Source organism: Abramis brama (assembly GCF_963993115.1).
Source record: "Abramis brama genome assembly, chromosome: 2".
Classification (NCBI taxonomy): domain Eukaryota; kingdom Metazoa; phylum Chordata; class Actinopteri; order Cypriniformes; family Leuciscidae; genus Abramis; species Abramis brama.
Window position 1 is genome coordinate 8,481,546 of NC_139964.1, and position 25,237 is coordinate 8,506,782.

The following is a 25,237-nucleotide window of genomic DNA, read 5'->3' on the forward strand; positions in this document are numbered from 1 at the left end:
CGTATCTGTGTTTGTAAGACACATTTGTTATGGCAAAAGCCAAAAGAGAACATATCCAGGTGATGCTTGTTTTTTATTAATGATAATAACATGCATCACCTGGATTCAATATACAGTCTTTGTGAGGTATTGTTCATGTTATTCTTTTAATTGAAATAGCCCTGTGATTATACAGTCAGAGATACATCAATGTCATAATCATTCATGAAGTGTTTGAAATGTATAATAAGACACAAACATTTGACCTACTGTGTCATTTATACACAAAGAGAGATCAATAATCAGAGTATGAATCTCAACAATGGTGACGATCAAAAGCTTCATGCTGCAATGCATGCTGGGTATGTATTCTTTGTGTGCACTTCGACCTCACATTGTGACCATAGCATGAGCACACAGTGAGGGCGCTGTGAGGATACACTTTTAGCTCACTGTGAACTCAGATTGTGAACACATCACGGGTATCCTGAGAGCTCATGGTGAGATCACTGAGATCAAATTGTTGACTGGGAAGAGAAGGGCAGTATCTGTGGCCGTGACAGGAGGGACAGTTTCAGTTTTATCAAATTGTTGCATGATTATCTTATTGTTGTTTTACTACTTCATTTATTGTAGTGTTTTCTTATATGATTCATCTTTCAAATTCATTTAGGAAATAGAGGGGGACAGCTCCAAAGCCCAGCCTGTTAAAGCCTTCAAGATCAAAGTCTATCAGGTAAGTTTTAGCTCAGTCATTCATTGTACAAATTTATTGTATAATGAATATGGCTTACTAAACTCATACAAACACACAAAAATAATTACTGGTATCTCCCTACATACCTGTATTTCTACAACATTTAACTTGTGTATGGGTGTAAATTGTAGTTTTTTGTTTGTATTAATATGCAACTTTTTATGTGATACTCACACGTGTCGGTATACTATCAGATTTATTTTGTTAGTTTGTAGTCATAGCACATGAAATTAGATATACTATTAAAGACAGTAAAGTCAGCAAGATGTTTTATGTTTGTCCAAGGCTGTGTATTAAATCAGAAATCCAGTAAAATTGTAATATTGTCAAAATTATTACACTGATCACAGAAATAAATTACATTTCTCAATATATTCACATGGCTGAATTGTCAGCATCTTTACTCCAGTCTTCACATGTGATCCTTCAGAAATCATTCTAATAATATGATTTAATGCTCGATTGATGAATCTGAGTTGATGCTCAAGAAATATTTATGATTATTATCAATGTTGAAAACAGTTGTCAGGATTATTTGATGAATAGAAAGTTCAAAAGAGCAGCATTTATTTGATGTATAAATAATTTGTTAAAAATGTCTTTACTGTTTTGATCTATTTAATGTGTCCTTCCTGAGCTAATTTCTTTGAAAAAAAAAAAAAAAAAATGAAAAGAAATTCTTACTTACCCCAAATGTTTGAACATGTTTGACTTTATTTATTGTAATGTGTGTCTAATTGCCAATTTACAATTCAAAAACTTCAGAAACTTCTGGAGAAATACTGGAAGCAAGTACCAGAGCCGGCGGCTAAGGACTGTGAAGTTCATGTATGTTTAAGTGGAGAAATATAATTATGTAAAAAATGCCTATTTTGTACCTATTCATTTTCACATGTATCTTTCTATCTTATATGAAATCTCTTCTCATTCAGGTTCTTGAGATGGGATTTGGTGAAGTGGGTAATGAGCCCATTGAAAATGTCCATTTTTATAGCAAGAATGAGCCAAACAAAGCCTTCAAGATGGAGAAGTACCAGGTACAAAATCTCACTTATCTCAAATATTTATTATAAATAATTATTATTCATGATTGTGAATCTATTGAGCATCAAATTGTCTGTTTTACTGAGTCACCACTAAAAGAAATGAATTAGTTATTAGATTTAAAGTCGACATGAAATCAAAATTGCCCCTATTTACTTTGTTAGTGCATATTACAAGTCTTGCGGTGAATCAAATTAATACACAGAAAATAAATGTTTGCTGTGGTAATCTTTAATCAAAATCTGAAAAGTTACTTCCGGTCTGGAATGGCGTTCCTTCTCTGATGATGTAGGTTTGACGGCTTGGGTTGAAAACGCTTAACCACTCCCCTCAAACCGTTAGTCTGTTATGAGCGAGAGATGGAGAGGAGGAGCGCTAGAGTAAAACCCTGCCCTCTGTTCAATATTCCTTTTCACTTGGAAATACGTCACAGCACTGGAGAAAAGTCGTTTGCAACTTCCGGTTCACGCGGACTTTAAACTCATGATTTTCAGATTTCTGTAGTTTGTGGTGTGTCCCTGCAGGTGTCCAGTCTCAAGCCAAGGAAGTTTCATGAATGGCTTGTAAGGGTCTATTATGATCGAAAGGGTCAGGAGAATCAGCAGAAAGCTGAGGGCTGCTTTCATAAGTGGTGCGAAAACAATAAAAACTTCATTGATTTTGGGGATCATTCAGGTAACTACAATTAAGCTACTCTATAAGCATTTATTTATATCTGTATTAGTGTAGCATCTGAGTTGTTTACTTTTTTACTTACTTTTGACATATTTTAGCAGATGCATTTATTCAAAGTTACAGTATAAATGTTCCTAACCAGGTATAATGTGATATAGGCCTGTTTTCACTTACAGGGATTAGATTAAGCCAGGATTAGGCCTTAGCTCAATTAGGACATTTAAGTAGCTTTTATAAACATGCTTCAGACAAAAAACATTACTGCTGTGCATCCTGAGACAAAACAATGGCAGTGACATATTTTAAAAAATGCCAGTGCAAGATGCTTTGGTTAAAACGGCTCAAACATGCATTTTAGTCTGGGACTTAAGCCTTGACTGTGAAACCTGCCGGAGGTAAAGAGAGACAGTATTTCCTCTTGTAGTATCTTCAATATAAATCAGATATCGGATATCTTCTTCAACTCACTCTACAGGTCAGAACACACAACACTTGTAATACAAACGCGTAATACAAACCACAACCTAGTGGTTGCTCCAGGATAGTACACCTCTTAATCTGACTTTGGATGAAAAGATGTCCCTGACAAAAAAAATGGACACGCATGAATACTACCAAAAAAAAAAAAAGAAAAAAAAAAAAAAAACCACCTGAGGATAAAAAATATAATTTAAATCAATACAAAATTTAATCAATGAATGTCAATTCAGTCAAATAAAGTCAGTCTGGTTAGTAATAAGTGAAGCTGGTAATGCTGTTTGTGGAGTTGTTTAATCCTCCTCTGCTGAGATCTTCACAGATTTAATGTCTTCTTTTCTCTTCAGTTGATTTCATCTGAGGCTGTGTCTGAAGTCAGCTGTAGTTCTTGTGTTTCTGCTCGTCTCTTTTTCTGTTCTCTTCTTTCCTTCAGTGATTCTGCTTGTTAACAGGCTTATTAAGGATGAGATGACTCCATATTTAATATACACAGATTTTGTGGCTCAGATAAGGTCCAGTTCTGGTTTATTTATTTGCTCTTGGCTGACATGTGGCATTGCTATGGCCTGCTTGTGGCCCAGATTCAGTCAAGTGCCGTAATTCCACGCTGCATGTGGGCCAGATCATCTTTCCACGTGTGCCAGATGTGGGCCGGATCTGGGCCATCAGTGTTGCTATCTGGGTTGTTATTTTTGGTTTTGGGTGCACAGCAAAAACTCCAGTGTTAAATTAACACTCCTGGGAGTGTATATGAGTCCACACTCAAGAGTGTAAAGTGTTAAAATATGAGTGTTAAATTAACACTCAAGAGTGTTAAAGTTAATGAGATAATTAAGTGATTAATTTAGTGATGATTGAGCATTATTGAAGACACCTGATGATAACAAGCAGAATCACTGAAGGAGAAAATCACACAAATTGTTCGTCACCATTATGGTGATGGGTGTTTGCTTTAGTTGGGCTCTAGACCATTATATGTCTAACTTTAAATTTTGCTTGTCTGCTGTTATTGATTTATAACAGTCAGATGAACAAAGAGGCAATGTGATCTGATGGTGTTGGTTATGTTTTGACATAACCATGTTGTGATTCGAAAAACGAAACTTATTGAGATAGTTTAACTGGTTAATTACAGCAACTCTGTGATTCTACAGCATATGATTTTCAGTATTTTTCGTATAATCCAAAATATTTAATAAACATTGTTCTGATCAAAACACTTTCAAATGAAGTTATTTAGAAACACAGACATCAATAATCAGCCTGTGAATCTCAACAATGGTGACAATAATAAAGCATGTTGCAGTGGCTGCCACCAATCACAACTCATTAATGGCTCCCATCATGCATTGCGGTATGAATAAATTATGATCTGAATTGTCTATGTAATTTACTTTTCCTTATTGAATTTTCTGCTCCTCACCATTGTTCAGATGCATAGACTGAATCTTGATGTCTGTGTGTGCCTAAAAGAAAGATTTTTTTTTAAAACAATTTTTAAGAAATCCTTTGTTTTATATCTAAAATTCTGGATATTTATGCAGATTCACAGTTATTCTGTGATCAACAACATAAATCCACGTCAGAAATAAGGGTCTTAATGAGTTCAGTGATCAAGTTCAAATGATGATTGTCATAATTTAACCAACACCATCAGATCACTTTTTTTTCTTTGTTCATCTGTCAGCTATAACTCAGATACAGCAGGCAAACAAAATTTATAGTAAAACATATAAGGCTCTAGAGTCCAACTAAAGCAAGCACTGATCACCATAATGGTAACTTACAATTTGTGATTTTCTCCTTCAGTGATTCTGCTTGTTAACATCAGGTGTCTTCAATAATGTTCAATCATCACTAAATTAATCACTTAATTATCTCATTAACTTTAACACTCTTGAGTGTTAATTTAACACTCATATTTTAACACTTTACACTCTTGAGTAGGGCTGGGCGATTTAAATCGCGATATTGTTATGCGCATCTCGTCAGTAAAGCCGGTTCCTTGATTTAGTAGTAAATCACCATCACCTGTTTTCAGATGGAGCGGCATTTAGGGCTGAGAAGATAATTAAGTGATTAATTTAGTGATGATTGAGCATTATTGAAGACACCTGATGTTAACAAGCAGAATCACTGAAGAAGAAAAGCACAAATTGTAAGTTACCATTAAGGTGATGGGTGTTTGCTTTAGTTGGGCTCTAGACCATTATATGTTTACTTTATTATTTACTGTTGTTTGTCTGCTGTTATTGATTTATAACAGTTAAATGAACAAAGTAAAATGTTATCTTATAGTGTTGATTATGTTTTGACATAATCATACTGTGATCTGAAAAGTGAAACATATTAAGATAGTTTGGTTTAACTTGTTAGCAGCAGTTTTGTGATTCTTCAGCCTATGATTATCAGGACTTTACTTATAATTCAAAATATTTAATAAACATTGCTCTAATCAAAAAGACGTTCAGACATCAATAATCAGCCTGTGAATCTCAACAATGGTGGTGACAATAATAAAGCATGTTGCAGTGGCTGCCACCAATCACAACTCATTAATGGCTCCCATCATGCATTGCGGTATGAATAAATTATGATCTGAATTGTCTATGTAATTTACTTTTCCTCATTGAATATTCTGCTCCTCACCATTGTTGAGATGCATAGACTGAATCTTGATATCTGTGTGTGCCTAAAAGAATGATTTTTTTTTTATAAACAAGTTTTAAGAAATCCTTTATATCAAAAATTCTGGCCATTTATTCAGATTCACAGTTATGCTGTAACCAACAACATAAATCGAAGTTAGAAAGAAATATTTTAATGAGCTCAGTGATCAAGTTCAAATGATGATTGTCATAATATAACCAACAAAGATCACTGTTTTTTCTTTGTTCAACTGGCAGTTTTAACTCAGATACAACCGCCAAACAAAATCTAAAGTACACATGAAAGGGTCAGAGCCCAACTAAAGCAACTACCCATCACAATAATGGTAACTTACAATTTGCGATTTTCTCCTTCAGCGATTTTACTTGTTAACATCAGGTGTCTTCAATAATGCTCAATCATCACTAAATTAATCACTTAGTTATCTCATTAACGTAAACACTCTTGAGTGTGGACTCATACACTCCCAGGGGTGTTAATTTTACACTGGAGGTTTTGCTGTATACAAAGAGCCGTAGTTAACTGACAAGCTGAGCCATATCGCATTAAATATCGTTGGCGATACGTCCGCGATATTGATGTGATTTGGCTCAGCTTGTCAGTTAACTACGGCTCTTAAATGCCGCTCCATCTGAAAGCAGGTGATGGCGATTTACTACTAATCAAGGAACCGGCATTACTGATGAGATGCGCATAACAATATCGCGATTTAAATCGCCCAGCCCTACTCTTGAGTGTGGACTCATATACACTCCCAGGAGTGTTAATTTAACACTGGAGTTTTTGCTGTGTGGAAGTAAACCTAAAGAGATATTGTAAATTAGATTTAAGAATTTAATTTTGCTCTGAAATATTTTATTCTTCTTTATTCTGTTTATGCTTGTTAATTAATTATTTTTAAACATAACACAGACCTATTAGCATTCACTCACAAAAATTGATGACGCTTTGCTTACAGATGAGGGTCCTCCTCCAACTGAAGAGGCTGAAGATCAAACTCCCTTTCACAAGGTAAAAGTTAAAATGGCACCAAAATATTTATTAAAAACTAATTTATATTTGTTTAGGATTAGTATGTTGGACTGCTATGAATAAAAAAACTAAACAGACACATAAGCCATGATGCTAAATGCTTTAGACAGCCAAACTTCAAAACTCAACAAACAGTATTTTTACATGTGCAGTAATAGGCAAGTGACAACCCAGCTAACAGACTTTTGTTATAAGAACTTTCTCCAAATATTCAGTGTTGGTTCTGGGAATGTGAAAAACTGGACATTTTCACGTTCCCAGAACCAACACTGAATATTTGGAGAAAGTTCTTATAACAAAAGTATGTTAGCTGGGAATCTGTCTGTCTGCATATATTACACAACTTGATGATGTAATAATGGCAATATATAATAGTGGCAGTGTACAGAGTCGGAAATGACCTTTTAGCAGCTGTGATGATGATGATTATTATTTTTAATTATTGCATAAATACATCTATAGTTTTACTGATTGAGTGTCAAATAAGGTTAACAGATCGATGAGAACACAGTTTAGAGGCTCTATCTGTCCATGTTCTAAATGAACTAATTATTTAATAGAATATGTTTTTATAGTTTTCTGCTGTCCTTATTGATGCAGTCATGAAAACATGCTGATATTGTCTGAAACCTAACTTTTCCTGGTGCATTTCTAAACTAAGAACAGCATATAGTATTTACTCTTTTCTGTCCTGTAGATCTTCAACGACCCCATTCATGGTCAGATTGCGCTGCACCCCCTGCTGGTGAAGATCATCGACACTCCTCAGTTTCAGAGACTCCGTCACATCAAACAACTCGGAGGAACATATCTGGTGTATCCGGGAGCCACTCACACTCGCTTTGAACACTCACTTGGGTAAAGTACAATTAAAGCTATAAAGAAACTTATAAGAAAATATACACAGGATAGTTTTTGGAACTAGAAAAACTAGTTGGAACTTTGGTAACAAAAAAGGGCATACTAATGCAACACAAGAACTACAACTGACTTCAGACACAGTCTTAGATGAAATCCACTGAAGAGAAAAGAAGACATTGGGCCCTATTTTAACGATCTGAAACGCAAGTATCAAGCGCGAAACGCAAGTAACTTTGTGGGCGGGTCTTGGGTGCTGTTGCTATTATACCGGCGGGATAAATGACTCTTGCGCCCGACGCAAATCTAAAAGGGGTTGGTCTGAAGTAGCTTCATTATTCATAGGTGTGGTTTGGGCGTAACGTGAAATAAACCAATCAGAGCGTCATCTCACATTCCCTTTAAGAGCAGGCGTGCTTGTTCCATGGCGGATTGCTATTATAACGGCGGATTTGCCAGGAATGGTTCACAGCCGAGGAGACCGACGTTCTCGTCAGGGCCGTAAAACACAGAGAAGTGACATTGGGGATGGAGAAACACACCCAGATTAACTTCGGTTAAGCAGGCGTATGATAATTTGGGTAAATCCCAGCGGGCACCTTGATGTCAAAATTACGTCAAGAAATAGGTCAAAAATGAAAGTCAAATTGACGTCAAAGTGTTGATGTCAATTTGATGTCAAGATTTGACCTCTGCTGATGTCATTTTGCCAAACAAAAAGGTGAAACGCATGGCCGTACACTTATTACCAGCTTCACTTACACTAACCAGATTTACTTTATTTAATTTCCAGTTTAAATAAATATAATATTTAAATAGTTTGAAATATATTAAACATATTTTGATGACACCATGATGGTGGTTAGCGTTTGCTTTAGTTGTGCTCTTGACCCTTGACTCTTTAATATTAAATGTTCTCTGGCTGCTATAACTGTGTGTTTATAAAGCACAACTGTTGTAGCTAAAAAAGCCATGAGATCAGGAGATGTTGGCGGTTTATTGAAGATGATGACAATATCATCGTGTAATTGCCTGAATCGCTGATCTTATTCAGTGTCTAATGTTTGATTATATAGGACTTGCGGTTTTGATGTTGTATTATAATATAAGCCATTAATCTAACAGCATGAGAATAACGTTTTTTTAAATTAATAAAGGATTTTAAAAACATTTAATGCATTAAACTTAACATTATTACTTAGCTATCAAGGATCAATGTATGACTCTCAACAATGGTGACAATCAATGAAGTGCTTCATGCTGCAGTGCATGCTGGGTACCACCAATCAAAACTCACCCATATCTCCCAGCATGCATTGCGGCTTTAATAAATTATGCAGCTGGAGTTGATCTGATTATCTGGATATTTTGTTTGATTGTCACCATTGTTGAGATTCATACGCTGTTTCTTGATGTCTGTGTGCGTCTAAGTAATGCCATAGATGACAGGGTTTTGTGCACTAAATAGTTTTTAAAAACCAAGTACATTATTTGATAAACATCTGCTAGACATGCTGTAGAATCAAATTACTTCTATCATGAATAAAACCACTTTTAAACCACAAGTCCTATATAATCAAAACCTTAGACACTGAACATGATCAGGGATTCAGGGAATTACATGATGATTTCATCAATAAACAGCCAACATCTCCTGATCTCAGTTTCTCATGGCTTTTTTAGCTACAACAATTGTGCTTTATAAACACACAGTTATAGCAGCCAGAGAAAATTTATATATTAAAGAGTCAAGGGTCAAGAGCACAACTAAAGCAAACGCTAACCACCATCATGGTGACTTTAAAATACAAAATATGATTTCATTAAACTGGAAATTAAATAAAGTAAATCTGGTTAGTGTAAGTGAAGCTGGTAATAAGTGTACGGCCATGCGTTTCACCTTTTTGTTTGGCAAAATGACATCAGCAGAGGTCAAACTCTTGACATCAAATTGACATCAACACTTTGACGTCAATTTGACTTTCATTTTTGACCAATTTCTTGATGTAATTTTGACATCAATTTGATGTCATATTGATGTTAAATTGACATCAAATGCCCACTGGGATGTGTAAGCTAGATGTATGCTTTCATAATTATCTATCTATCTATCTGATTTGCAAAAATGAGAACTGCTGCTTCTGTGTAGATGAGAGAATCAAAGTGTATGCGCGTTGTGCACACGCTACATTGATTATGGCCAAGCATGCGCCCTTAAAATAGTATATGAATAACATGCGCAACGCGCCACTTATGGGATGAATATTGTATCAAAATGATTAACACGTGCAAGCACACTTATCAATGAACTTGATAAATGTTGCAGAAATGTTTTATCCATGCCTTTCAACTTGCGTGTGCAAAATTCAAAATTGAATGAATGTGAAGCAATTTGTACAAATAGAGACATTTTTGTGAATACAAATGTTTTCCTTTGTATTAGTGTATCATAGTTTGCGCATGCAACACAGAAGATGTGCATGTGTGGATCAGGTGACACGCGTGCATTAATTGACGTCTTTTCTGAGTCGATCTCATTTGATTCATTTGGATTTTGAGACTTTCTTTTCGCTGTTTTTAAGCATTTCACAACCCACACACAAACAACTACAAATGAATAGGCATGGTGCTAATTATTAATGCGTGCACAACTACCCATCTATTTGACAAATTCACAAATGTACGTCACTACATTTAAACTAATACAATACAACTTGTGTGTGCAAAATCCAAAATCACATGAATGTGCAGCATTTTATACAAATAGAGACATAGTTGTTAATACAAAACCTCGATTTTGTATTAATGTATGCCAGAATTTGTGCATGCAACAAGTAAGAAGTGTATTTGTGGATCAGGTGACACGCGTGCATTCATTGACTCGTTTCTGAGTCGATCCTATTTGATTCATTTGGATTGAGACTTTCATTTCGCGGTTTTGCCTTGCACAATCCACACACAGATGTCTGAGAAAACCTGCTACCACTAGATGGCAGTATTCTGCTTAAACAGACAACGGCAGCGTAATCAAGCGTTCTTCCCCATTTAAGACGCTTAATGAGAGTGATATTGAAGCACCAAATTTAGTACACAATATAGGCCTACCTTATTAATGAAGCATACTTTATAGAGGCAAACAGATTACATCAGACTATGAACAACTACCATAGAAAACCATTATAAAACGCTTAACGTGCAATAGCGCGTTGCATGTTTGAGGTGGTGTATAGGCTACTGAGTTTAAATTTCACCGTCTTACTGCATTGACGTTAAGCTTTTTCTTTTTAATTGTTTTCTAAACCTGTAAAATAGCATGAGGGAAAGTTTGCGCCGGAACACGCCTCTTTGCCCTGAACCGCCCCGGGGAGCACAAGTGTATTTCTTAGTTAACCGACGTGCATCTGTGGAGGGAAAAGTCCGCTGTGCGCGGGTGCAAAATAGGAATGATACATGCGTCACTGTACAAAGTCAATTGCGCTGGGTGCAAGATAGGGCCCATTAAATCTGTGAAGATCTCAGCAGAGGAGGATTAAACAACTCCACAAACAGCATTACCAGCTTCACTTATTACTAACCAGACTGACTTTATTTCTGTCAGACGTCTACAGAAGATCTTATTGAGAATTAACAGAGGTTTAACTCTAATGTGTTTCATTTGAAGTCACCATAACAGTGATTAGTGTTTCCATTAGTTGAGCTCTTAAAGGGTTAGTTCGCCCATTTAAGACATGAAGTTGTATGCAATCCTTACCAGCACTATAGTGTATACACACTGACCCACTCTGTGGTAACCTCCCTGGTCAGAGTTCTGGCCGCTCGAAGTTTTTCAAGAAAGTATTCCCGGTTACTTTCCGGGGCCTCAAAACTGTGCGTTATTACGTGAAAAAATTATATGCGTTTCAAAGCTTGATTAATTTACATCACAAAAAACACTCCGGGCAAAATTCATACCTCAGTTTTAATCGGCACTATTTTCTTTCCATTTCTATCAATCCGCGCTGCTGTCAACGTCAACAGTGCGCACGTTCCGATGAGCTGTTGATAGCGCGACTCGTTGACAACATGTCTGACTACGAAAGTTCTGATGATGAAACAAATTTTAGCATAATGTCAGACGGAACAGATGAGGATGAAAGTAATTTTAGCACAACACCAAAGGGATACCTTTATGAACCGGAGTATACCGATGCCGAACTTCATCAGATGGAGATAGAACGGGAAGAGAGAGAGAGCGAGAGAACAGAGATGAAGCTATATCCCATTATATACTGTTTTTATATTAGACCTCTTTTCACGTGATTTCCACTGGAGTCTAAACATCAGCTTGTTTACTGTACAGTTTAGACATGGGATCATAAAGTTAGTAGAGCTTACCCGCAAAATTGTACCTATATCCCTATAAACTGTTTTTATAATAGACCTCTTTTCACGTGATTTCCACTGGAGTCTAAACATCAGCTTTTTTAACCGTACAGTTCAGACATGTAATTATAAAGTTAGTAAATAGAGCTTACCTGTGGTAGCCTACTGGTACAGCAAAACTCTTTAAAATCTTTTTATTTTATTTTTCCTCCTTGGGATGTAATCGTCTTCGCTGAAGTGAGCACTGCACACACGAAAATCCTTTATTTTGGATATTTTAGCTCCCGCAGAGTAGCCGATGGCAACCAGCCAAAGCTGTCTTATACTGTAGCTATATCCGAAACAGGAAAACGATGGAATCTGAACGGTGATCCCGGCACATTCTTGTGGTCACAACCTGGGAATTTACAAGTTCGCACCATTGTTAATTTTGTACTTTTTACGTCGTTGTCATTCGATTGTGTAAACACTATGGAACTGCTGATCGGAACGTGCGCACTGTTGACGTTGACAGCAGCGCGGATTGATAGAAATTGAAAGAAAATAGTGCCGATTAAAACTGAGGTATGAATTTTGCCCGGAGTGTTTTTTGTGATGTAAATTAATCAAGCTTTGAAACGCATATAATTTTTCCACGTAATAACGCACAGTTTTGAGGCCCCGGAAAGTAACCGGGAATACTTTCTTGAAAAACTTCGAGCGGCCAGAACTCTGACCAGGGAGGTTACCACAGAGTGGGTCAGTGTGTATGCACTATAGTGCTGGTAAGGATTGCATACAACTTCATGTCTTAAATGGGCGAACTAACCCTTTAACTCTTATTATATATTTTGTCTTTTTTTGGCTGCTGTGACAGTGTATTTGTCAAACACATTTGCAGCAGCAAAGAAAGCTAAAGTGAAATGAGATCAGGTGATCATGGTTACCTGGTGATGGTTTGTTAACCACCAGTTTGTGTTACTGCAGCATGAGATCCAACAATATTATAACAGTCAGTTTAACCTGTTAACAAATACGAGCTCAGAAAGCTACACATATGATGACATACACAGATATCAACAATCAGCCTATGAATTTCATTAATGGTGACAATGAAAAATATTCAGATAAACAGATCAATTCAGAACATCACTGAAAAGCTACTAATTTACAAAAAAAACAACAGCAAAAAAAAGCAAATATTTAAAATTAAAAATACATAATAGGACAATTCAGCTGCATAATTTATTCATGTCGCAATGCATGCTGGGAGTTTTGTACTATGCTGGTACCCAGCATGCATTGCAGCGAGGTACTTTTGATTGTCACCATTGTTGAGATTCATACGCTGATTGTTGATGTCTGTGTGTGTCAGCATAGACTGACTTTTTCGTGCTCATGTTTGTTAAATTTTCTAGCTGATTGTTATATTGCTGGATCTCATGCTGCAGTAACAGAGTTTGTGTTGTGTATATATTAATGGAACAACATAATTGTTAGATTCAAAAGACATCAGTGAATCAGTCTATTTCATGATGATTATAAAACCATCAACAGGTAACCATCATCACCTGATCTCAAACAAACACACTAGTGTGTTTGACAAACACACTATCACAGCAGCCAAAAAAGACAATAGATATAATAAGAATTCTGTAGACGTCTGACAGAAATAAAGTCAGTCTGGGGTGCGTTTCCCGAAAGCATCGTTGGCCAACTATGGTCGCAAGTTCCGTCGTTACCAATAGAGTTCAATGGACATTGCGATGAACTTGCGACCATAGTTGGCCAACGATGCTTTCGGGAAACGCACCCCAGGTTAGTAATAAGTGAAGCTGGTAATACTGTTTGTGGAGTTGTTTAATCCTCCTCTGCTGAGATCTTCACAGATTTAATGTCTTCTTTTCTCTTCAGTTGATTTCATCTGAGGCTGTGGCTGAAGTTAGGGCTGGGCGATTTAAATCGCGATATTGTTATGCGCATCTCGTCAGTAAAGCCGGTTCCTTGATTAGTAGTAAATCGCCATCACCTGCTTTCAGATGGAGCGGCATTTACTACAAAGAGCCGTAGTTAACTGACAAGCTGAGCCAAATCACATCAATATCACGGACGTATCGCCAGCGATAATTAATGCGATATGGCTCAGCTTGTCAGTTAACTACGGCTCTTTGTATACAGCAAAACCTCCAGTGTTAAATTAACACCCCTGGGAGTGTATGAGTCCACACTCAAGAGTGTTTACGTTAATGAGATAATTAAGTGATTAATTTAGTGATGATTGAGCATTATTGAAGACACCTGATGTTAACAAGTAGAATCACTGAAGGAGAAAATCGCAAATTGTAAGTTACCATTATTGTGATGGGTAGTTGCTTTAGTTGGGCTCTGACCCTTTCATGTGTACTTTAAATTTTGTTTGGCGGTTGTATCTGAGTTAAAACTGCCAGTTGAACAAAGAAAAAAAAAGTGATCTTTGTTGGTTATATTATGACAATCATCATTTGAACTTGATCACTGAGCTCATTAAGATCCTTCTTTCTGACTTCGATTTATGTTGTTGGTTACAGCATAACTGTGAATCTGAATAAATGGCCAGAATTTTTGATATAAAGGATTTCTTAAAACTTGTTTAAAAAAAAAATCATTCTTTTAGGCACACACAGATGTCAAGATTCAGTCTATGCATCTCAACAATGGTGAGGAGCAGAATATTCAATGAGGAAAAGTAAATTACATAGACAATTCAGATCATAATTTATTCATACCGCAATGCATGATGGGAGCCATTAATGAGTTGTGATTGGTGGCAGCCACTGCAACATGCTTTATTATTGTCACCACCATTGTTGAGATTCACAGGCTGATTATTGATGTCTGAACGTCTTTTTGATTAGAGCAATGTTTATTAAATATTTTGAATTATAAGTAAAGTCCTGATAATCATAGGCTGAAGAATCACAAAACTGCTGCTAACAAGTTAAACCAAACTATCTTAATATGTTTCACTTTTCAGATCACAGTATGATTATGTCAAAACATAACCAACACTATAAGATAACATTTTACTTTGTTCATTTAACTGTTATAAATCAATAACAGCAGACAAACAACAGTAAATATTAGAGTAAACGTATAATGGTCTAGAGCCCAACTAAAGCAAACACCCATCACCTTAATGGTAACTTACAATTTGTGCTTTTCTTCTTCAGTGATTCTGCTTGTTAACATCAGGTGTCTTCAATAATGCTCAATCATCACTAAATGAATCACTTAATTATCTCCTCAGCCCTAAATGCCGCTCCATCTGAAAGCAGGTGATGGTGATTTACTACTAAATCACAGAGGTGGAGATTCCAGGGGTCAGAAAGTAAAAGTCCTGCCATATGTTTATTTCACCCATGAACTCACACAGCAAAAACTCCAGTGTTAAATGAACTCTCCTGGGAGTTTATTTGGCTCCAGACTCAAGAGTGTTAAAGTTAATGAGCTAATTAAGTGATTGATTGAGTGATGATTGAGCATTATTGAAGACACCTGATGTTAACAAGCAGAATCACTGAAGGAGAAAAATCACAATTTTAGACACCGTTATGGAGATTAGTGTTTGATTTAGTTGGGCTCTTGACCCTTAAACAATTGACGTTAGATTTTGTTTGTCTGTTGATCTGAGTTATTACAGCCAGATGAACAAAAAGAAAAGTTGATCAGGTGGTGTTGGTTATATTTGAACATAATCATAATTTGATCTGAATCACTGAACTCAATTAGAGCCTAATCTCTGACTTAAATGTATATTGGTCATTACAACATCACAGTAATTCTACAGATTAAGTTCCAGATTTTTCAATATAATTCAAATTATTTCTTAAAAGTTGTTCTGATAAAGAAAAAGAAAATCTTTCTTTAAGGCACACACAGACATCAAGATTCAGTGCATGAATCTCAACAATGGTGACAAAAAGAATATTCAATTAGGAAAACAAGACAATTCAGATCATAATTTATTCATACTGCAATGCATGATGGGAGCCATGGATGAGTTTTGATTGGTGGCACCCAGAATGCACTGCAACATGCTTTATTATTGTCACCATTGTTGAGAATCACAGGCTGATTCTTGGTGTCAGTGTGTCCAAATAATATAATTTTCAAAGTCCTTTGATCAGAACAACTTTCAAGAAATCTTTCTGATTACATTGAAAATGATTAACATGGCATAATATTAGAATCACAGGCAGCTATACTCAACAAGGTAAACCTAACTCTCTAAATGAGTTTTGTGATTCAGGTCAAATTATGATTATTATGTCAAAACATAACCAACACCACCTGATCAACGTTTCTCTTTGTTCATCTGAGAGTTATAACCCAGATACAACAGCCAAACAAAATCTAAAGTTATTAGTTTAAGGGTCAAGAGCCCAACTAAAGCAAACACTGATCACCATAATGGTAACTTAAAAAAGAGATTTTCTCCTTCGGTAATTCTGCTTGTTAACATCAGGTGTTTTCAATAATGCTCAATCATCACTCAATCAATCACTTAATTAGCTCATTAACTTTAACACTCTTGAGTCTGGAGCCAAATAAACTCCCAGGAGAGTTCATTTAACACTGGAGTTTTTGCTGTGTGAGTTCATGGGTGGAATAAATATATGGCAGGACTTTTACTTTCTGACCCCTGGACTCTCCACCTCTGCTAAATCAAGGAACCGGCTTTACTGACGAGATGCGCATAACAATATCGCGATTTATATCGCCCAGCCCTAACTGAAGTCAGTTGTAGTTCTAGTGTTTCTGCTCGTCTCTTTTTCTGTTCTCTTCTTTCCTTCAGTGATTCTGCTTGTTAACAGGCTTATTAAGGCTGAGATGACTCCATATTTAATATACACAGATTTTGTGGCTCAGATAAGGTCCAGTTGTGGTTTATGTCTTTAGCCTACTAATGGCTGACATTGGGACAGGTCGAGAGGGAGGGGGAATAGAGAAAGAGGGAGAGCGATAAGGGGAGAGAGAGCTGCTTGAAGACCGACCTAATTTCCCGGTCTAGAAATGAGGGAGGCAGGGTCTGAGCAACAGAGCTGTCTTTATTAACACACTCCTTGATAAACAAACAAAAAGTAAGCACAAGGGCTTTTCAGCAATCACAAAATAAGTGTTTCAAATCAATAATTCTTTCCTCCGAGTGCAGCATGAAAACAGCACAGCATGCTTCCTAGGCAGCTCTCCTTCACTCTCTCAAAGCCCAGCTTTTTATCCTGTCTCTTGATGAAAACACCTGTTAGATTTAATTAACGAGAGGTGTGTCCCTTAACCATCAACTCACCCATACTTGGGCTACGTTTACACGGAAACGATCTGAAGAGAAAACGCAAAAGTGATCACTTTTTATTCTGCGTTTAGACGAGCGTTATGGGGGGAAATCTGCGTGCATACGGTGACGCAAAAGTGCGTGATATTCAATGTAGTATGCACTCCAGGCGGCTAGGTGGCAATGTGAAGCACTGATCGGTGCCTTCACTGTCTAGCAGACTTTTGCGTTTAGATTTCCACTCTGGTGGGTGGTTTCACTTTTTTGCGTTTTTAAGCCCCAAAAACGCTGTCGCCGTCTAAACGAAAGGCACATCTGATAAAATATTTTTACGTTTCCACCCGCGAGCATTCTCGTGTAAACAGGACCTCATTCTGCAGCAGCCTCTTAAACCATGCCCCGCCTTCCACAAAAAGGTATAATTGTTATTAGAATACATTTTTTAACTTAATTTAAGTGTTATATGATAAACACATTGTAACTTTATATATATATATATATATATATATATATATATATATATATATATATATATATATATATATATATATATATATATATATTATTATTTATTATTATTATTATTATTATTATTATTATTATTTTATATATATATATATATATATATATATAATTTTTTTTTTACTTGACAAAACATTGTTTACACGGTTGTAACTGATTCTAAGTCAATGAATCATTAAATTGTTTGATCAATGTAAAAGCTGGATGTATCCTGTGTTGTTTAAATTTGTTTTTTGACGTTGTGCAGTGCTGCATATTTAGCAGGACGTCTGGGCAAAGTTCTGCAAGAGAAACAACTGAAGGATCTTGAAAAGGAACCGGATCTAAGAGAGAAGCAGGAGATACGGGATCAAGACATATTGTGTGTCCAAATTGCTGCTCTGTGCTATAATTTAGGTGAGTGCCAGAAACATTTAGCCTGGCTCCGCCCTCCTGCGTACTTCCGCTCAATTTTATTTCCCTTCAGTACTACGTCTGGGATTGTGGTGTATTCTTTGGTTTTCTCCGGCCAAAATTTTTGGCGGCCCAATCAGCGAACAGAGGGAGTGGCTGAGAATGATGACGTTGATGTCATGCGTTAGTTGAGTTGTAGGGTTACGTCACGACCAAAGGTTAGATCCAGAGTGACTCTGGGCAGATCCAATAGTTTTAAACTTCAACAGAATACTCGCCTACAAGGAAGTTAACGCTTGTCAATGGAGAGAGGCCAGACTCTCTGTACAAATTAAATGTACGAGAGTCTGGTAGAACCAGGCAAAGAAACATCCACTTTTAGTTGAAAAATATACTAAAAAGTGCTCTCTATATCTAATAAATTGTTATATATATTTTTTGAAAATGTTCAATAAAAAAGCTTGAAAGGATCAATTAAGAGACACAGCAAAACTCCAGCGTTAAATTAACACTCTTGAGTGTGGTCTCAAATAAACTCCCAGGAGAGTTCATTTGAGATCATACTCAAGAGTGTTAAAGTGTTAAAATATGAGAAGAACACTAAAAAGTGTTAAATTAACACTGTAGCAGTGTATAAGTTATGTCAAAACATAACCACACCTGATCAACTTTTCTCTTTGCTTGTCTGGCTTCGCGTCAGGGTCCCGATCAGCCTGTTGGTATAACAACCGCCTCGCTCTACATTATCCCGCTTATTACATGGCTACACCAAATAAATCAATAATTTGACACAAAATATTGATTTAAAAAGGAGTTTATTGATTTAAAAACGATTGTATTGCTTCCGCCAAAAAAAATAGTCTGTTCCGTCTCTACGGTTAGAATACTGCGTCCATAGCAATGCTCTGTTTTTCATGGCAACGGTGTGTTGTACTTAGCAGCGGTCTGTTATCAAGAAATACTGTAACACACCACATTCTACATTAGAATTCAACCAAGCCATGTAATACAAGATATTGGATATGTCTAAAGAAAGTAAAAAAATACAGATGTTTTCTTTATTTGGCTTTTAGCTTGTTCTAGTTATGATAAGACTTGAGTTGTTATGACTATTATAACTGCATGTATGCATATGATGCTGATATTAAGCATTTTAATGAATAAAGAGAAAATTAATAATTTATTATAAATAGTGTTATATTGTTTAATTAATAAAAAAAAATAAAACATGAAGTGTTCTTTCTATTGCTGCCAGGTTAATCTCGCACTTTAATGATATGTGACCCTAGATCACAAAACCAGTCACATGTCACACGGGTATATTTGATGCAATAGCCAACAATACATTGTATGGGTCAAAATGATCGATTCCATGAAGATATTTTCTAAATTTCCTACTGTAAATATATAAAATGTATTTTTGTGAGTGAATGCAGCACAATCATCACGAACATAAATGAACAACTTTAAAGGATATTTTCTCAGTGTTTCGATTGTTTTTGCACCCTCAGATTCCAGATTTTCAAAGAGTTGTATCTCGGCCAAATATTGTCCTATCCTAACAAACAGAGGTGGAGAGTCCAGGGGTCAGAAAGTAAAAGTCCTGCCATATATTTATTCCACCCATGAACTCACACAGCAAACACTCCAGTGTTAAATGAACTGATGTTGTAATGAGCAATATACATTTAAGTCAGAGATTAGGCTCTAATTGAGTTCAGTGATTCAGATCAAATTATGATTATGTTCAAATATAACCAACACCACCTGATCAACTTTTCTTTTTGTTCATCTGGCTGTAATAACTCAGATCAACAGCCAAACAAAATCTAAAGATAATCATTTGAAGGTCAACTGCCCAACTAAATCGAACACTAATCTCCATAACGGTGTCTAAAATTGTGATTTTTCTCCTTCAGTGATTCTGCTTGTTAACATCAGGTGTCTTCAATAATGCTCAATCATCACTCAATCAATCACTTAATTATCTCATTAACTTTAACACTCTTGAGTCTGGAGCCAAATAAACTCCCAGGAGAGTTCATTTAACACTGGAGTTTTTGCTGTGTGAGTTCATGGGTGGAATAAACATATGGCAGGACTTTTACTTTCTGACCCCTGGAATCTCCACCTCTGCTAACAAACCATATCAATCGAAGGCTTATTTATCCAGCATTCAGATAATGTATACATCTCAATTTTAAATAAAATTGGCCCATGTGACTACTTTTGTGGTCTAGGGTCACATATATAACCGCTGTGTTCCTAATGATTATTAAATAATGCACAGTAAATTATACAGACCCTCTCATCTCCTTATAATAAGACAATCTTTGGTTTAGCTCCAACTCTGATAAAACTAACATGCCAGTAATCCTGGGGCCCGTTCTTCGTACGTCGCTAACTCAGTTAGCTGGATTTGATTGTTGGGGATTTGGCATGATCTTGGATTGTTTGGTTCTTCGACGCTCATCCTGGACTTGCTGTCATAGCAACAGGTGCGCAATCTTAAACCTGCTCGGGAGCAGGCTTATTTCATGTTAACATGATTAGACTGCGGCTTCATAAGCGGAGCTGATACGGGAAGTCCAGCGCAGCGCGATAGTGCACTCTCTGAGATATATATTTTTTCTCGGGACTCGTGAGATTGTCGTTTACATTATTAATTTGTTGGAAACGCACATTTATTTTCGACTTGTCGGAGTCGGGCTTTAACTAGGCTACAGCACAAACTGTTTGCATTGCCCTAAGATTATTTGCGAGTGGCTTTCCTTTACACTATTGGAGATGCGGAGAACTTGATGGAAAGTGCTGTCTGTCATGTCATTCGGAGTTTACCTGGCGCTTTTAGGTTTAAGAAACAGTTTTAGTTTTTTTTTTTGTGGAATTTCCAAGCCACTTAAGACCCAATGTTGTAAAGCATTTTTTTTTAAAGCATTTTTTTTTTTTTAGACTATCATAATTTTTTATGAAGATCATGCAATCATGACCATGGTCCATGCCGATTACAGTATATGTCACTCAGGCTTCACTAACGTGATTGGTAGACTATAGGCTATAGACTGCCATCAAGGCCTCAATAAGGGGATTATGTGAACAGAAAGAGGGTTCACAATGTAAATGTGCAGCCCAGTTACTATTGTGATTCTTAATATTCCAGATTAGTAATATTATATAAAAAAAAAGAAAGAAGGCAGTTGACTAAAATCTTCCATATCACAAATGTGAAAGCAAAATGGCCAGGGTCTGTGCATGACTTAAGCATTTTCAGAGATTCACATTTATGCACATTATTTGAAAGTGGTAAGAAAAGTTCCACAATTAAATATCAAGCTCACTGTATTACATACACTTATGCTGATCCTAACAGAACTGCATTTTTTCATAGGTGATTATGACATGTTCCTGCCTGCAGACAGGTGTTTTATGACCCCATTGACCCAAACCAGTTACAATGCAGCTCTAGCCAGGACAAGGGCACACAATGAAATGAACTTTGGCTAACTAAAGGGAAGATGTCAGTGTCTGAAAAGTCTGAGGGTTGCACACCTGACAGGGCCTGTGGCATTGCTGCATGTGCCATATTACACAACATTGCCAAAAAAACACACTTTTCATTAAATGTTTAATAAAATACAAATATGCTTAGTTCCTTGAGTTTTATTTCAGTTGTTCTTTGTAAAGAAAAGCCAGTGGTCAAGTGCCTGCAACAAGAGATATTAGACACATGCCTCATGCAACAAATAAAAAGGAAAAGTTGTCTATACACTGCCCACCTGTAGGCCTATGTCTCCTCTGTCTGTGCAGACACTTCTGTAGGCCTTTCAGATGTGGAATCCTGCAACTTATATTGCAGCCATAAAGCATACAAGTATATGTAAAGTTATTTATGCGCTTGCAGGTAGGCTAGTTCCTCCATATGACAGTTATCTGAGAGGGTTTATTCACTGTCCAGTGCAATGGAAACAAATGGACATTATAAAGTCTTATACTTTATTTATTTTGGAAAGTTAGAAAATGTCCACTTACTGCACATATTTCAGCCACCACTTTCTTGGGAACAGATACAAGTGTTAATATTTTTACATTAACATAACATAAGTTTATCAGTTTTCACTTTCACAAGTCAAAGCAATTCATCACTCAAGATTTAACAGTTGAAATGACTATACGGCCTTAATTTAATGCAGCAAAAATTATTTTACAGTGTAGGCTACTAAGATCTTTTCTTTTCTCAGCCTTTTTCTTGGTTGCTTTTATAATCAGACAACCATTTATTTAACAGTGCCTTTTATAAAAGAGACTATATAACAAAAAATACCATTATGTAGAATATTTTTGTACTTCACTTTTATTTGTTCCCATGTTCTAGTGTGGTGACTCTGACATTACAATGAACAAAGTAATTATGCAATTATTAAAATACAAAAATATAGGCTAATAAGTGATAAAAACATCTAACATGGCCACTTCTAACGGATTTAAATTGTCTGCTACTTTTTGCCAGCCCTCTCTCCTGGCTTTTGCAGACTTTGAGGTGTTCCCTGGCGTTTTAATTAAACATTAAAATTCCGAATAAACTTTGACTATTAGTTCTTGCTCTGCTGAGGAGAAAAACTGAGCCCGCTCTTTGGCCACGCCCAGGCTGAGCAGCCAATAGCAGCGTTGCTGATCAATGTTTCTACTATCGATACATATCCCCTTTTAACCAGCGCATGAACGCGCAATTATCTCAGATGACTCAAACCAGCTATACTAATCATATCCGGCAAGTGTGTTCGAAGAATGATATCATCTTGGATGTCTCATTTGATCTCGGATGTTTTAAGCAACGTACGAAGAACGAGCCCCTGAAGACAATGATTAGCTGGATCAGGTGTGTTTGATTAGGGTTGGAGCTAAACTCTGCAGGTCTGTGGCCCTCCAGACAGAGTTTGTACATCCCTGCTTTAAAGAGATTGAGAGACCATTTATTTTGAAATGTTGATGGTTTGTTAGACTTAATCACATCATATATGCTAAATACTATGTTCTACATACTTTTTACGAGAAATAAGATGTGATGAATGTCAAATGAAGACAATATACAATTGTTCTCTGGTGAAATATGAAACATTTTACTGTTATGTTTTTCTTTTTTTTCTTTAAGGACATGGTCCGTTCTCTTACGTGTTTAAGGACAAGTTCATCCGTAAAGTCCGGCGTGGTAAGTTCTCACTCTACTGATTCCAATGTTTGTAGTCAGTCGAGTGTTCAGTTGGGCATCATCTGATTCAAATTGTTCTGCAATCTGATAAATTGAATCCCCAGTGTTAAATGAACAATATTGTACATATGTGTCCAACTACAGTGTGTTAAAATAACACTGAAGCAGTGTTAAAGTTAATGAGATAATTAAGTGATTAAATAAGTGATTGTTGAGCATTAGTGATGAACACCTGCTGTTAACAAGCAGAATCACTGAAGGAAAGAGAAACACAAGAACTGACTTCCAGCCATTACACATTATTACACTTATTATTAACTAGACTGACTTTATTTCTGTTAGACGTCTACAGAAGTTCTTAAGTATTAACGGAGGTTTAGATGTTGATGTTTAATTTAAAATGTTTAATTTGATGTCACCATTATATGATCAGTGTTTGCTTTAGTTGAGCTCTTGACTTTTTAATATTAGTTTTCCTATGACTGCTCCAACTTTGCATTTGTAAAGCACGTTTTTTATGGCAAGAGAAACTATGACCAGGTCATAATGGTTTTGTTTTAGTTTTTGTCCTAATATTTTCATAAATTGTTCATGTGTGCGTTTATTTTTCAGATATGTTAGTCACCATTCTTGAGATTCAGATATTTAATCTTGATGTGTGCGTCTAAACACAGTAGCTTCTGTGCACAATATATTTGATGTTCTTTGTATTTTATACAAGAGAGTTGTTATGTTTCTCTATTTTCTGTTCATGTGTTCCTCTTTCCTTCAGTGATTCTGCTTGTTAGCAGCAGGTTTTCCTCAATAATGCTCGATCATCACTTAATTAATAATCACATTAACGTCAACACTTTCAGTGTTATTTTAACACTCTCTGGTGTGGACATACAGCCAGTGCACGGAGGGGTTTTCATTCAACACTGGGGATTTTGCTGTGTAGTTTAGGATTGCATACTTGTCTTGCTAAATTACCACATATCATTTAAAGCAGTAAAAAAAATCATATCAGGCCTGAAATACATTTTTCCTTTGGTTTAGTGGAATCATAATACAGTTCAAATAAGAGAAGCACTCTTTGACTGACAGAAAGAAATGTTGAAAAATAGTAGGCTGACTAGATAAAAAGCAGTTTTTGGAAGTTACTCCAGAAATCAGTTTTGTTTTGCTTGTTTGTTATTTTGATTTTGTTAGATTTCTTAATGTCTTAATATTATCATAATAGGTGAAATAATAGTTCTCACTTTATTAATAGTCAAAAATGCTAATAATAATAACCTGTTTTTTTTTTTTTTTTTGTCAGGTAAAACATGGAAGGTAAGCACCAAAACTCTCTTGTATAACATACAATTGACCTATCGGTAAGACCCTCCCCTCGAACTCAGAAAAGGCAGTTGATTATCAGTTGCACAGGGACCGGAACTCGGACATCTTTAGGTTTCAGCGCCATAGAGAAACATTGGAAAATCCGAAGCTCTCATCGTTTTGATTGTGTTCAGGGCTCTCAAGTGTCACGCATTGAGCGTGACAGGCACTCATTTCTGTCTTTTGTCAAGCACACACATTTTATTTTTCACGCGGAAAACTATTTATATATTTAATATGCGCAGCGCCCAAAATTTCTCTGGCCGCGCCACTCCCACTATGGAACCGGCAGGAATCAAGCGCGCCTCCCCTGGAATTCTTAGTCGAGCCTGCCACTTATCAGCCAATCAAAAAAAGAAAGGGGCTACACAATAGCCAATCAGAAAATAGCACTATTGTATCTGGGTAAGATTTTACGCAACAATGAAAAAAAAAAAACATATTCTGGAATTGTTCACGTGATTCTGCTACATCTTCCGAAAGTTTTGAAAGTTCAGGGAGGAATGTCACTCTTGCCTGTCTTCAAAACTTGACAGCCCTGTGTGTTTATGCTACAAAAATGGTAAACAATGTGCCTGGGGTATTTATAACTCTGATTCCAGGTATCCTG

The 25,237-nt window shown here is 36.3% G+C and overlaps 1 protein-coding gene across 1 annotated transcript; it reads left to right on the plus strand.

Moving 5' to 3' along the window:
• Positions 1–1,667: 1,667 nt before the first annotated feature.
• Positions 1,668–23,933, plus strand: LOC311069865 (uncharacterized protein; the record flags this gene model as incomplete). The annotated part of the gene is made up of 7 exons (XM_084093374.1): positions 1,668–1,773; positions 2,305–2,455; positions 6,561–6,613; positions 7,332–7,492; positions 17,914–18,062; positions 23,209–23,265; positions 23,878–23,933. Exons 1-7 carry the CDS (start codon positions 1,678–1,680, stop codon positions 23,931–23,933), a joined length of 723 nt encoding a protein of 240 aa, XP_083949500.1. The 5' UTR covers positions 1,668–1,677.
• Positions 23,934–25,237: the final 1,304 nt, after the last annotated feature.